This window comes from Stegostoma tigrinum, chromosome 12 (assembly GCF_030684315.1).
Source record: "Stegostoma tigrinum isolate sSteTig4 chromosome 12, sSteTig4.hap1, whole genome shotgun sequence".
In the NCBI taxonomy this organism is placed as follows: Eukaryota; Metazoa; Chordata; class Chondrichthyes; order Orectolobiformes; family Stegostomatidae; genus Stegostoma; species Stegostoma tigrinum.
In genome coordinates this window covers 65,966,952-65,980,953 of record NC_081365.1, presented here as the reverse complement: position 1 = coordinate 65,980,953, position 14,002 = coordinate 65,966,952, and the positions used below count along the sequence as shown (strand labels likewise).

The 14,002-nt window shown below is 37.1% G+C and overlaps 2 protein-coding genes across 2 annotated transcripts in view; one reads left to right on the top strand and one right to left on the bottom strand.

The window, feature by feature from the left end:
- LOC125456869 (pyruvate dehydrogenase E1 component subunit alpha, mitochondrial) overlaps positions 1-8,847 on the top strand; it is a 29,781-nt gene extending 20,934 nt beyond the window's left edge. Inside the window, exons 8-11 of the mRNA XM_059650385.1 lie at positions 3,745-3,816; positions 4,896-4,963; positions 7,279-7,387; positions 8,368-8,847. Of these exons, the coding sequence (XP_059506368.1) occupies positions 3,745-3,816; positions 4,896-4,963; positions 7,279-7,387; positions 8,368-8,532 (414 nt within the window). The 3' untranslated portion in view covers positions 8,533-8,847. The remainder of the gene's footprint in view (positions 1-3,744; positions 3,817-4,895; positions 4,964-7,278; positions 7,388-8,367) is intronic.
- Positions 6,043-14,002, bottom strand: part of map3k15 (mitogen-activated protein kinase kinase kinase 15) — a 148,959-nt gene continuing 140,999 nt past the window's right edge. The window contains exons 27-28 of the mRNA XM_059650384.1: positions 13,012-13,088; positions 6,043-10,729 (exon numbers count right to left, since the gene is read on the bottom strand). Coding sequence (XP_059506367.1) covers positions 10,672-10,729; positions 13,012-13,088 — 135 coding nt within the window. The 3' untranslated portion in view covers positions 6,043-10,671. The remainder of the gene's footprint in view (positions 10,730-13,011; positions 13,089-14,002) is intronic.

Sequence of the window (14,002 nt, the reverse complement as noted above, 5' to 3'; positions counted from 1 at the left end):
TTGCTCTTGTCCCACTACTCGACAGGTTACAACACAAAACAAAATTACTTTCTTTGAGTTACAAAATTGACTGACTAATTACCTCATCTCTATCTGGTTTTAAAGATCAATCAATGAGGTTTCTTAATAAATACAATTATTGGCTTATTATCATAACAAAACTTATTGAATAATGATGTAATGACTGGCTGAGATCCAAGTTAGTTTTTCAACAGGCCAATATCCATATACTGAATTAGACAGTAAAGACCTGCGGAGAATTACAAGGGTTCTACACCAATTCTAGTTTTTAGCTTTTGTCTTCTGGAAGCCAGTTCCCCAGTGGGAAAGGCTTAGACTAATGATCCAAAAACATCAGTTCAAATCCCACAGTGGTAGTGAGGATTTTAAATTCTTTTTGAGTATTGATTGTAAAAAAACTTTTCCAAAGCTTTTCATCATGCAATCATCAGGACAATTTGCATGAAAAACCAAAGTAAAGAGAAATCAACGTTGATGCTATGAGAGGACACTGCTGATTGGTTTGCAAGTGGACTCTGAATGGTAGAGGTGTTGACATGATGAATGTACCAATTAATGACCAACAGTTAACTGCCAACCTTTGACTAAGCTTAAAATATTGGGTGGGTGTCACCTAATTTGAATTAGAACAGGACACAATGAATTAACACGTGTAGTTTTCTATATCACCTGTGCCTTGCTGTGAGCTTGTTTGATCCTAAATGGGTTGCAGACGTATTTCTTCTCTCACTTGATTATTTAACAAATGCAGTCCAGTGACCGACTCAGATAACATGTTAGATATGGTCAATACCTTGCTGTTGGGCTCATAAAATTGGAGAGACAATTGTAGCACAAAGACTGGTGTGGAGAAATTTCCGGTTTATGAGCCACTGGCATCAGTATTGGGGAGAAAACATACTCTAGGAATATGCCAACATTCAATGATAACATAAAGATTTTGTATCTGAATGCACATAGCATTCATAACAAAGTAGACACATTGATAGTGTGCATTGGAATAAATAAATACGATCTTTAATATCATTGCAGAGACATTGTTTCAAGATGGCCTGATTGGATTGTGAATATTGTGGGGTATATGGCACTCAAGTAAAATAGGAAGCTCGGTAATGATGGAGGGGTAGCAATGTTAATCAAGGATGGCATTTATGCAGTAGTTAGAAATGACCTTGGTTCACCTATTTAAGAAAATAAGGATAGAAATTGGTTTGGGTGAGAATGGGGAGTAGTGAGGAAGATAAATCACAATCGGAAGTGGTCAACAAAGAAACATGGAAAATAGGTGCAGGAGTAAGCCATTCACCCCTTCGAACTTGCACCACTATTCACTATGATTGTGGCTGATATGCACTCTCAGTATCCCATTCTTGCTTTCCCTTGACCCCTTTAGCTACAAGAGCCATTTCCAGCTCTCTCTCGAATATATCTAATGAACTGGCCCCGACTGCTTCCTGTGGGAGAGAATTCCACAGGTTCACAACTCTGAGTGAAGAAATTCTTCTTCCATTTCAGTCTTGAATGACTTATCCCTTATTCTGAGACTGTGACCCCTAGTTTTGGACTTCCAGAATCTAGCCTATCCAGTCCCATCAGGATTTTGTTTCTATGAGATCTCCCTTATTCTTCTTAATTTCAGTGAGTAGAAGCCCAGTCCCTCAACAGCAAGCACAACATGAGACAAAAAATATTGGGTGACTGTGATTAAAAAGTTGGCAATAATAACAGGATGCTTTATTCTGTATATATCCTAAATAAATCAGATAAGTGCAAAGCAGGGAGGAACGTAATGAAATTACATTCACAAGGGAAGTTGTACTGAGCAAAACTGATGGACCTTTAGGCTGAAAGATTTCTGGGTCCAAACAGACTTTCATCCCAGGATCAAGAGAGTTTGCTGATGATAGATATGTTATTAATTTTCCTAAATGTAGGATATTTTTGAAAGCTTCTATCAGATTGGAAAGTAGCAAATGTAGCCTGTCTATTCAAGATGGGATGAAGGCAGAATAAAGTAAACTATAAGCCAGTTAGCTTGATGTCTGTGGTGGCCAAGTTGATAAAAACCTTGAGATTTTAAGTATTCTATGAAAGGGAAATCATGTTTGGCCAATTAATTGGAATCCTTTGAAAGAACATAATATAAAGAGGACCCTATTGACATACTGCACTTGAATTTCCAGAAGGCATTTGGAAAGGTGCCACAGCAAAGATTGTGTAAATTAAAAGCTAGTGGTGTTCTGGCTGACATATTAATGTAGAAGATTATTTGGCTGGCAGAAAACAGAATGTGCACAAATGGATCTTTGACAGGATGCAATAATGAAGTTGGACAGGAGCCTGTGTGCTTAAGCCTCAGCCTTCAGTAGGTACATCAATGCCTTGGGTGACAGGCGTGAAGACATGTTAGCTAAATTCATAGACGAGACCAACATAGTTGCATCATTAAGACCTAAGGCAGTCGTGGACAGATGTATATAGGTTGAGAGAGTGAACTAAAGTTAAATTCAAATAAAAAGAGGGTTAGATAGCAAAATGTGAAGTTATTCACTTTGACAAGAAGTAAAAAGCAAAATATTACTTAAAGAACAACTGCAAAATTTCAAGGTGTAAAGGGATTTGTGTTATGGTGCATGATTCGCAAAATGTTGGTGTGCAGGTACAGCAGATAATCTATAAGGCTAATGAGATGCTATCCTTCATTACAGAGGTTGAACGTAAGTAACGATATTATATTTTAGTTCTTTAGAAATTTGAGCCCATATCGTGAACACTTTTTTGGTCTCTGTTAGGATGTAAATGCATTGGAGGCGGTTTAGATGAAGTTTACTAGATTTTTCCCTGAAGATGCAACGGTGAGGATGTGGAGTTTGAGGAGTTCAGAAGAGGGCGTTGGCTTGATTGCAGTGTATGAGATTCTGAATGGTGGATGCAAAAAGGATATTTCCTCTTCTAGATCAATCTAGAACCAGGAGACATTGTTTCAAAATTAAGGGTTGTCCTTTCAGGACAGAAATGGAGGGTTATGTGACTTTGTGACTTTGTAACTCTGTCTCAGAAGGTGGCGGAGGCAGGGACATAGAAAAATTTTTAAGGTAAAAGCTAGATTTGTGTTAGGCAGGGTATTAGAGGTTGTTGGGCGTGAATGAACCGTGGTAGAGTAGGCTTGAGGGGTTAAATGGTATACTTGGCTCTTCTTTCATATGTACATCAACGTTGAAATTCATTTGTGATGGGTGGAAAGCCATGTCATCTTGGCTTGATAGCAACATCCTGTTAGTAGAAAATACCTTTCATGTTGTTTTGTGGCTGTGTGAAATAGTCAGCGTCAGTTGTTACTCAAACCAGAAAGGTAGCTTATCCTTCCAGTTTATCATTTCAGAGATCCTGGTTAGTATGTTCAGTTGGATAACAATTGTGTATTTGTTTTTCATTCCTTCTATACAATTTTTGACTCCTGATTCTTTAATTACTAAGGGTAGTGTGAGATTATAGTTGCTTGGTGCACACTATGATAAAGCACCAGTATTTTGTTCATACTTGATGTCCTTCATCTAGTATGTGACATTTCAAAAATGGTCAGTTGTGGTCCACAGATTACTGGAACAGCACCGTTGCTATCGCCTGGTAAAGGAACATGAGAAAAATAAGCAACAGTGATTCTTTAGGGTATATTTGCAACTGTATTTCATATGAATCTATCTTAATCAATTCTGTTTGCAGGTCGATGGCATGGATATATTGTGTGTTAAAGAAGCAACAAGGTTTGCAGCAGACCACTGCAGGTCTGGAAAGGTAAAACAAAAATATCACTGGAGTGCGTGAAGTTTTTTATTTTGGTTTGAAATGGTTCCGTTAGAGAAAAACAGTGGATTTTCAAAAGTATTTAGTTCAGAGAATGCTATTTATGGAAATAAGCATTAAAAACAGATTGTATTTGCGATATTCTGAGATAGCAAGAACTGCAGATTCTGGAGTCAGTGACAAGTGTTGAGCTGGAGGAACACAGCAGGCTAGACAGCATTAGAGGAGCAGGAAAGTTGATGCTTTGGGTCAGGATCCTCCTTCAGAAACTTTTTAGTTACAGTACAGAACTTTTGATGCAAATCCTGTGTGGTTTTTGTAAATGTTGGGATTAATTTAGTCTTGTATAGTGCTCACTACATCTGTAAATTTTGTAACTTGATGTAGGATAGAGAAATCAAATAAATCCCTAACAAATGACAAATTGTTTGCATTGCACTAAGAGCCCTATCATCTATTAGGTATAATGGAATAATGTTATAGGAAGGTATAAATCAGCATAGGCACCTGGCAACAGGATACCGAAGAATTTAAGCAGTACCTATCCCCGTCACTAACTACTTGATCAACAGTAAAAGTCTTATGCTTTTTTACAATAATACAATATACATAATACAATATTGTGTTTCATATCGAAGCTATTCTAGACATGTTTTTATTGTATTATTTTTGCTGCTGGTATGTTTTGGTAATGCATACTCGTAACCACTGCTCTTTTAGTGGGTGAATGTCATCAACTTCAAAGTTTGCAGTTAGCTGCAAGCTAACAAATTGGAATGGCCCATAAGGAGATAATTGCATAATCTGAATTTTGAACTCTGAAGGATATTGAGATGTATATCTTGAGTAAGAATTACTGAGGAAAAGTAATCCAGAAATAGAGGTAAATGTGCGTTAGAAGTAATGACATCAATAAAGTGGTCACCTGACGTTTTTATCTTTAATGATGCTGTATGAATCCTTCAATATGTTGAATGCCCCGAATATATTCCAGGCATCTATTGTACTGTATATTTTTCAACATATTGGAATGGCACGTTATTAATAGATCATTGTTTGTTCAATTTCAGGGCCCTATCTTGATGGAACTACAAACATACCGTTATCATGGACACAGTATGAGTGATCCTGGTATCAGGTAAAGATGTTGGATCTGAATAAGATATTAATACCAACCTTATAATGTAAGCATCAACTTTCAACACAGTTGTTTGTTCTTCCTTTGCTATTTTGTACCGTGTCCCCTGCAATTATTTTTTCCTGTCCTGCTGTTCTTCTGGGCATACAAAATAGTTGGTGGGATTTTAGCATATGGAGCAATTTAGAGAGATGTTACAGAAGCAAGGGCTCATGCTAGAAAGTCAGATTAGATGTCAAAGCATGTCTATAGATTGTAGAAAATAGAAGAATGAAAGTTTTTAATTCAAAAAGCTTAAGGTAAAACAGTTTTAAAATGGAACGGAATGGCAGAACATGGCATTTTTTTAGATCACTAAGTTTGCCTCTAATTGATTATGCTGTAAATTTCATTAAACTTCATAATGAGGTTGTATAAGCATACAATCATTGTATTGGTTACTGGAATTGTTATTTCCACATATCTTGTATCCAGACTAGTGTACTTTGTATCAGGTTCAACAGTTGTACTTTCTACTGTTTTTATTTTCTTAAATGCATTCTATTAACTTATATAGTATAACAGAGAAACAATTCAGTCCATTGAATAGTCCAGTTACTTGCACTCCGTTGCTCCTACTCCAAATATCTATACAGCTTTTCTTTCATGTATTTGTTTAATTGCCTTTTGAAAGCTTGTATTGCACAGGTTGCATCATGACATTTGGTAGTACAGTATAACTCCTACCATTTGTTTACGTCTTCAATCATTCTTTATTGCTATATTGAATTTCCATTTGAAGGCAGTAAACGTATGAGCCACATTTTGTGCAGTAGTCCAGAGTGTGGTATCTAAAAGTTGTAATGTACTTTTGTCTCCATTGTTCGTGTTTATATTACTTCTGGAGTAGAATGCTGTGTCATCAGTAACTTGTTTTAAAATAAAAAGGGTGCTACTCCCAGTCTAGCTTGAACCAATGCAGATCAATTATGTTCATACAGTTAGCTCTGAAGAACCTTTTTGGTATTGTTACAATCTCAGTTGATGGCAATACTAGACAAGTCAGATCCTAGAATGAAACCTGGCTTGATAATCATATTTTTGAAGTTAGTCACTGAAACGTATTAACATGAGGCTGCAAATGTTCTTTAACAAAATAACATGTTTATTACATGAGTAAAAATAGAATACATTTACTGCAGTTTATACATATTTTAACATGGTAGAGCAAAGTTTTAAATATTTCCCAACAATTGCCTTTTTGTTTATTTATTTGCAGAGAAATATCACTTATCTCAACTCTTCCCATGTCAGATTGCTGGTATTGAATCATTGGATGTAATTTAGTCTCTACATTTTGTTTCCTGTATTGCTTCAGTTAAAGACAAAAACCGAAATTGCTGGAAAACCTCAGCAGGTCTGGCAGCACCTGTGGAGTCGAATCTGAGTTAACAGTTCAGGCTCAGTGATCCTTCTTCAGAACATAAGATCACTGGACCCAAAACATTAACTCTGTACAGAAAACGTTTTGGGCCGATTGACACAACAGAGCCATTTTGGAACTGAGAAAACTAGAGTTTTCTGAATGGATAAATTTGATATTGAAAGGATTTGCATATCAATTGTTTTTGTGATTTGGTGACCAGACAGAAGTCACATCACTGTTAGCCTGAGTTTACTTCAGTTCTGACAACTTAAACGTTTCTGTGGAAGCTCTCAAACTAAAAGTTCTTCTGCAAGACTGCATCAGGTACCTTGCTAGAAACTGTCTGCACTTCAATGATCCACTGGCTTTTTTAAAATCAAAAATAGTTAACTTCAGAAAACTGCACATCTGTCTCTGTTAGAATCTGTACTATTAAAATAATGATATACACTTGCAGTATTATGGGACATCTCATTTTAATATAATTGATCTTTATATCTCTACAGTAAACTTGTTTTAAACTATTTTTTTAATCCCATGCAGGGAGGAAAGTTCTGGGAAATGAAATAAATTGAGTCCACTAATAATATCTGTGAAATCTTTTCATCTCCACTTATTTACTACTTGTGCATTATTGTTGCAAAAAAACTTCTTAAAATCATTGTTCAGTTTCTCCAACAATGTACCATATTCCTCATATGGTATTCATTTTCTCAGATTAAAGTTGATAATTTACTCAAGTTCAAAGGCATTCTGAAATTTTAAGAACGGAGCAACAACTTCTTAAAATTCCTCAATTTTCAAATTACTATTTACTTCACTGAAATATAGTGAAGTTTCGCCAAAGGAAAGGAAGTCGATGACCTGCAGTATCTTATAAACAAGTGTTTTAATTGTACTTTGTATGCAGTTACCGTACTCGAGAAGAAATCCAGGAAGTCAGAAGTAAGAGTGATCCCATTAGCATGTTAAAGGAGAGGATGCTGAACAAGAACCTGTCCAGCATAGAGGAGCTGAAGGTATGTTGCTATCCAGGGCCTTTGATTATTTGATTGTGACAAATGATCACGTCTGTTAAGGCATTGATTTTTAAACTAACACATCGACAGTTTGTTCATTTCACTGTATAGAACAGTTTGTTAAATTTGTTTACATGAATATCCTCATGAAATTATATAAACCCAGATTTTTGATTAATTACAGTTTGGTAGGCCAGTTTATTCCTGCAAATTAAGATCTGTGTTTCTCCATTTTACCAATTTGTGGAGTGAATTCTTCTGATGTTGGATGAAGGATGAAACAAACTCTTCCTAATTGGGTCTTTTGTGTATTAAAGTGCACTAGTAAATTTTGAGAATGTATTGTAAAAATTGCATTGCCCTTCAGTCATGATTACTATCCTCCAGCTGGAAATGCATATCATGTATTAGTGGGGTGCAATGGGGGCAGATCAAACAGCAGCATAATGTGTGCATAAGCTTGTTAGGTGTCTGGGAGAGAAAAAAACGAAAAACTGAAATGAAGATACTCAGCTTACAGAAATGGGGTCAAATAGTCCCCTTGTGAAGATGAAAAATTGTTTTCACAATACAATTTTAGATGTTTAAAAAGATGTAAGTTAAAAAGAAAATCGGTAAAAGTAGCATGAAAGAAGAATCAAAATTCTGGGAAGCTCCCCATTGTATCTGGCCTGAAAGGGTTAACAGGTCTTTTAGTGGCTGCTGTCTGACGACCTCTGCAGTTGTATCATTTTAGTTGTTCTGGTGAAATTAGTCAAACGCTGCAAGCAGACACTTTGTATATATGCAGGTGAAATTAATATATAGCAGTATCTTATTCTGGGCTTTTATGGAATCCATTGACCAAGGCCAATATGACTCACCATGTATGAGTATCTTCTATTGTTCTGTCCTTCCATACCATTTTATTGCTTAGTTGTTTATTATGTTGCTTTGCAGCATTTCCCTTGTGGTCGAGTAACACTTGTGGTTTCTTACAGGAAATTGATGTTAGTGTCAGACATGAGGTGGAAGAAGCAGCACAATTTGCCACCACTGACCCTGAACCCGCTCTGGATGATCTGGCCCACAACATTTACCACAACGAAGCAGCGTTTGATGTTCGGGGCACTAACCCATGGATCAAGTATAGATCAGTCTCCTAAAGGAATAATGCCCTTCAAATTTATTACGCAACCAACATGTACATTCTCAAATTGAATCTGATGGTCAAGTTCATAATATGCAGCTTTGCTTAAATTTAATTTTTTGAAGAAAATTAGGACTTTTTACTGTTATTTTTGGTTATTTTATGTTCACACGCAGTTTATCAACTCCCATGAATTTATTGTGTCCCATGATTTAATATTTGCCATCTTGCACCAGTTGTGTTTTTAATCGAGGGTGTTCCTGAAGCAGGTCAGGGTTGATGCTGTTTCGCTAGATAGTGTCTGATGTGTAATAAAGTCAAAATAAGATTATATTGTGTAATGTTGCTTTTTTTGGTGAATTTAATCTTAATTTTTTTGAAGATTAATGACAATGTCCATCAATGAGCCCAATAAAAGTACTTATTGCATGTTCTTACTGCAAAGGAAGGTCAGTCACTTTTTAATCTAACAACTGCCAGAGGATATTCAGGTTGTCCAGAAATGAAAGACCCTCTCCACACTAACTTCAATACCTTTGCTGGTTCATAATACTTAAATTTCTGATTCTTGGTGTAAAGGTCACGAACATTAACACACAGACAATGCTGTAGAGGCACACTAACCTGTTTCTGAATTTCCCAATAAGTTACTAAAAGTGGTTAATTTTTAGAATCTCTTTCGATTAACTGGATCATGTAAGGTTCTAAGACAACAGTCAGAGTTTTGATTAGCAGAGAAGTTATGCATCCATGGTGAGACAGTTGGCCCATTCTGTGTGGTACAATGGCACAGTTAAATTACTTTATTAATCCTCGGTTAGTATAGTGGATTACACAGGTCAAAGGCTGACAGCCAGTTTACTTTCCTCGGAAAACGATGTTAAATGGATTTAACATCCTAATGCAAGAAACATCAGTAATATGGACAATGGTATTTTTTGGTGCTATCTATCTAAACTCACTCCAATTTTACCTAATCAGCAATAAACCAGTAAATGTCAGAATTTTTCAGGAATATTTGTTTTCCTATAGAGCTGCCTTGCCATCAGTGTCCAACAGCAAAGCAGCTGAACATTGAAAACAATTTCACAATGAGAATTCTGTGCCATGATAGGGAGAAATTATTTGCCTGGTGGGAAATTTCTGAACAAGGGAGGCAAACTTTAAATTTAGAGCTCGTTTATTCAGGGAGGAAATTGAAATGTATTTCACTTCACAGCAGTGGAAATCTCAAAAGTCTTCAAGGACAGAATCCAGTTGAAAATGGCAAAACATGATCTTGCTGAGCAAAGGTCACAGATTAGACTCCAGGCTGAATGGCTAGTTACATTCCTAGGACAGTACTGTCTGAAAATACTTTAAATGTTGTGCAATTATGTACAAATGGAAAAATTCAGCAGCAAAACCTATTTCTCAGGCTAATATTAATTTGCAATTACTTTTCTGTCTACAAAAATCAAATAATATGCAGTCCTTTCGATACTGAATTCATCTATTTGGGAAACTCTAGCTTTTTCAATCTCATAGCCCTCGTGGCAACTGACAAATTGCTTAAGTGAGATAAAATATTTCCCATATAACTAAGATGCTGTGGAGATTAAATTACATACAATAATTCAGAACTGTAAATCTTAGCTGATATCAGTGGCTACACTGAACATATTGAGCAATGATTGAAGGGAATATTGTAAAGAGAGGTCCTTGCTGTTGATTACATCCAGGAAATCAAGTTTTGATTTATTGGTGAAAATACATTACCTGTTCTTTAATTAAAAATGAAATGAGCAATTTTAAATGACATTAGTTCCCTCTCCCCATTCTCTGAGAAGTATAGTTGATTTAGTACTCAGTGGTCTCAATGCTTTTAGGTGAAGGCGGGGGAGGGGGGGGGGGGAATAGTATTTTTCAGAATAAGTCAGTTTGAGGTTATTAGCTTCCCTCAGATCATTTGCTAATCCCAGATCCTACAGACAATCTGCATGTGACTAGACCATGTTGATTCTCAGTTAGCATTAGAATATGTGTTGTACTGAAGGACTTCTGCAGCACATGTCCAGATAAATCTATGCAAATACACAATTCAATACAGACATAATTAGTTGGTATAATAGCAGCTTTGGTCATTCATAATCATTAAAAATAGCACCCTGGAAGGTTAGTCTCCTTTCCTGAACTTTAAAATACCATTCCAGATTCGGCAAATAGGTCCGCCTCTAAAACATGGAAAACAACAATGTTAGTTTGCAGTGGGAACATTTGCTAGTTCAGTGGGACAGAACATTTAATACGGTGTACATAACATCCATAATTTGAACTGTTCTCCTCCAGAGCTGCTTTTCTATAATAAATTAGGCTCAAAATACATTTTCACAAACGGAAAGAAGTGTTTGCAGAGTATGATACAGGCTCACAAGAGACAATACCCAGAGCATTATAGGTGCGTTCACTGGTCCCTAGGGGTCCTTGGATGAGAAGTATTAGCTGTTATAAATCAAACATACTTGTATGTGCCTGCTCCATCTGCTGATTGAAGGATTAAACTTCCAAACTAAAATGAATACAGAGGTTTTGAATAACATACCAAATGAGCTAGGAGTGATTTTTCATCTTCTTTCCCTAGTCACAGTTGAGGGTCTGAAATCCCTCACTGGCTTGCTGAGAAATTATGTTTTACTTTGGCTGACGATTGAATTGCTGCGTCTACATTTATATTTTGTGCTGCAGTTAGTTATCAATTAGGACTGGAGACGGGAATTGTGGTCATTGTAGTTCAGTGCTTGATTTTCCACTGATTTCCTGCATCATAGAAACCTAAGGCCCATAAATCACGCATATAAGCGACTCAACCAACCCAATTGTTTCAGCATATGTTCAGCATGTTGGCACTGTTACTGTCTCCAACTTTTTTGTTTTTAAATTGCACTGTGATGAGGGACAAAGTTGCTTCCAAACTGTCCTGTCTCTAGTCAGACTGCTTGAACAGACGTTTTGTTCAATTGACTACTTGGGAAAAACAAAGTCCAAAAGCAATTGTTTATGGCAGAGGCTGAAAATGTTGTCCCATTGCCACTGAGTCCATCCTCTCGCTGGCAATTATCTAGGGTTGTGCTCAACATCAACCCATGTTTGTTCTACATGAATATTGTGGCTTAACAGAACTTATGAACTCAGTACCTTGTTTTAAAAACCCAGTTAAGTACCCTTTATCAAGATGCAACTTTTTTTTTAAAACAGCAAGACTGAGTTAAGAGCAGAGGTTTACTTCTCTTCAGTGATTTCTATTTGATTACAATCTGGAATTTCCACAACATGGAGGAAATGTAAATGACAGTAACTTCTAGATTTCCATGTTTAATAGCACGCACACACTTCAGAAGTTGCTGTCAGCATCAAAGTGGAGACAGTGAACACTGAATTTTGCCATCGTTACTGCCATAAAATTCAGGCTAATAAGATATAAAGATAGCAAACAGCCAACTGGCATTTCTCAATGCTGTCAAACAAAGAACCAGTAATGGGAAAAATTCCTCTTCCCTTCTTCAGCTTAATCCATTCCACTTCAGTGCGCATGTACATGCCAAGCATTTGTCTGTGTAAACTGTTTCAATAAGTCTAGATTTTTTGCCTATGCTTCCTGAGATCTGATCATTTACTATGTGAGTCATTTTTCTCTACTCATAGTTTTGTTAAAAATGCTTTTATGTGCTTTTGACCACTACAAATAGTATTTCCTATCATCAGGAAATGTGAGAACTAAGCGCAAACACATGTCCCCTTTTGGTGGAAAATTTAGGAAAACAAGTGAAAAGATTCGGTGATTTCAAAAGTTAATTCCATTTAAAAGGACCCTGAAATAAACTCTGTCTTATGACAAATTCTATCGTTTGAATTTATTAATTAACGTGCAGTCTTGAATTTGCTCCCAGATATTTGGTATTTTCTCTCTCTCTTCCTGCCACAATTGCTTTAAAAGGGAGACTTTGCTGAGTTCAGAACAACCTGATTATTGTGTACAATGGGTTGTATTTGTAATAGGTTCACTTCATTACCAAGACAGCAAGGTCCACATTGATGCCACTACTGAAATCTGGAGCAAAGATGCAGCACTGAGTTAAAATTTCAATGTTCACTCTTGCCTCGAGGAAAAAGGTGAACACTGGCCTTGACCTTAAATTTATACAGAGCTTTGCTCAGCAATACCAAATTCTAGGACGATCAGTTGCATTCATTGCCAGCTAGTACCCTGCAAGTTCTTGACTAACAATAAGAGACATTCAATTTTACAAGAATTGTTGCTGCAACAGTTAGTGAAAGCAACGAGAACTTTATACTTGAGGCAGAAACTCAATTCGGATTACCACAAAGATCAGTAAAAATTTCTGTATGTAATATGCAGTGCTCAGCTTTGTCCCATATTTCTTTTTGCAGTTCATTAGCAAGAGCCACTACAAATGGGGCAATTATGTAAATAAGTTTGCCATTTCAAACCACTTACCGGAGTTGAAGTCTTCTTAAATCATCTTTAGTGATATGTGTCAGAACATCAGGCAACGAGTAACCTTCTGCACAAATCTGAGAAAAAGAGCTACTTCAGTTGATAAAAGCAAACAACTCAATTTATTCAAGCCTATCTTTCTGTCAATCACACTTTATTAACCTGAATACTCTAAAAATAGTTTATAAAAGTTGTATTTTTTTTAATGTGATGATAGAGAAGAGTAAACAGTACAAACATTAACACTTAGGAAACAGGCATGTTTGGTTTTAAATTAACGATACATCCTTTTTAAATATAGCCAGTAAGGCTCTGGATGTGAGTTTGCTCGCTGAGCTGGAAGGTTCGTTTTCAGACGTTTCGTCACTTTTTTTTATTTGAAAAAATATACTTTATTCATAAGATGTACAAAAGATAAAACATATTTACACACCTACCCAGTCATGCAAGCCGCTCCAGGTTACCCGGGGGTACATAACATCAACTAAAGGAAAAAAACAAACAAAGAAGAAAAAAAAAGCAAATAAAACACCCTGGCAGTCGTCACCCCGCACAGTCCCAGTTGGCCCCTTGACTAGTTGGGGAAGGCGCCAGCTGGGCCCAGGTACCAGATAGGGCCCTTTTTTCTATTCTGAATGAGGGGTTTCATACCGTGGTCTTTCCCCACCGCGCCTTGGCGGCGGCTGCCCCAAGCTTTAGCGCGTCCCTCAGCACGTAGTCCTGGACCTTGGAGTGCGCCAGTCTGCAACATTCGGTCGGGGTCAGTTCTTTCAGCTGGCAGACCAGCAAGTTGCGGACAGACCAAAGAGCGTCTTTCACCGCATTGATGGTCCTCCAGGCGCAGTTGATGTTGGTCTCGGTGTGCGTCCCCGGAAACAGCCCGTAGAGCACGGAGTCCCGCGTCACGGAGCTGCTCGGGACAAGCCTCGACAAATACCACTGCATCCCCTTCCAGACCTCCTGCGCATAGGCACACTCCAGAAGGAGGTGA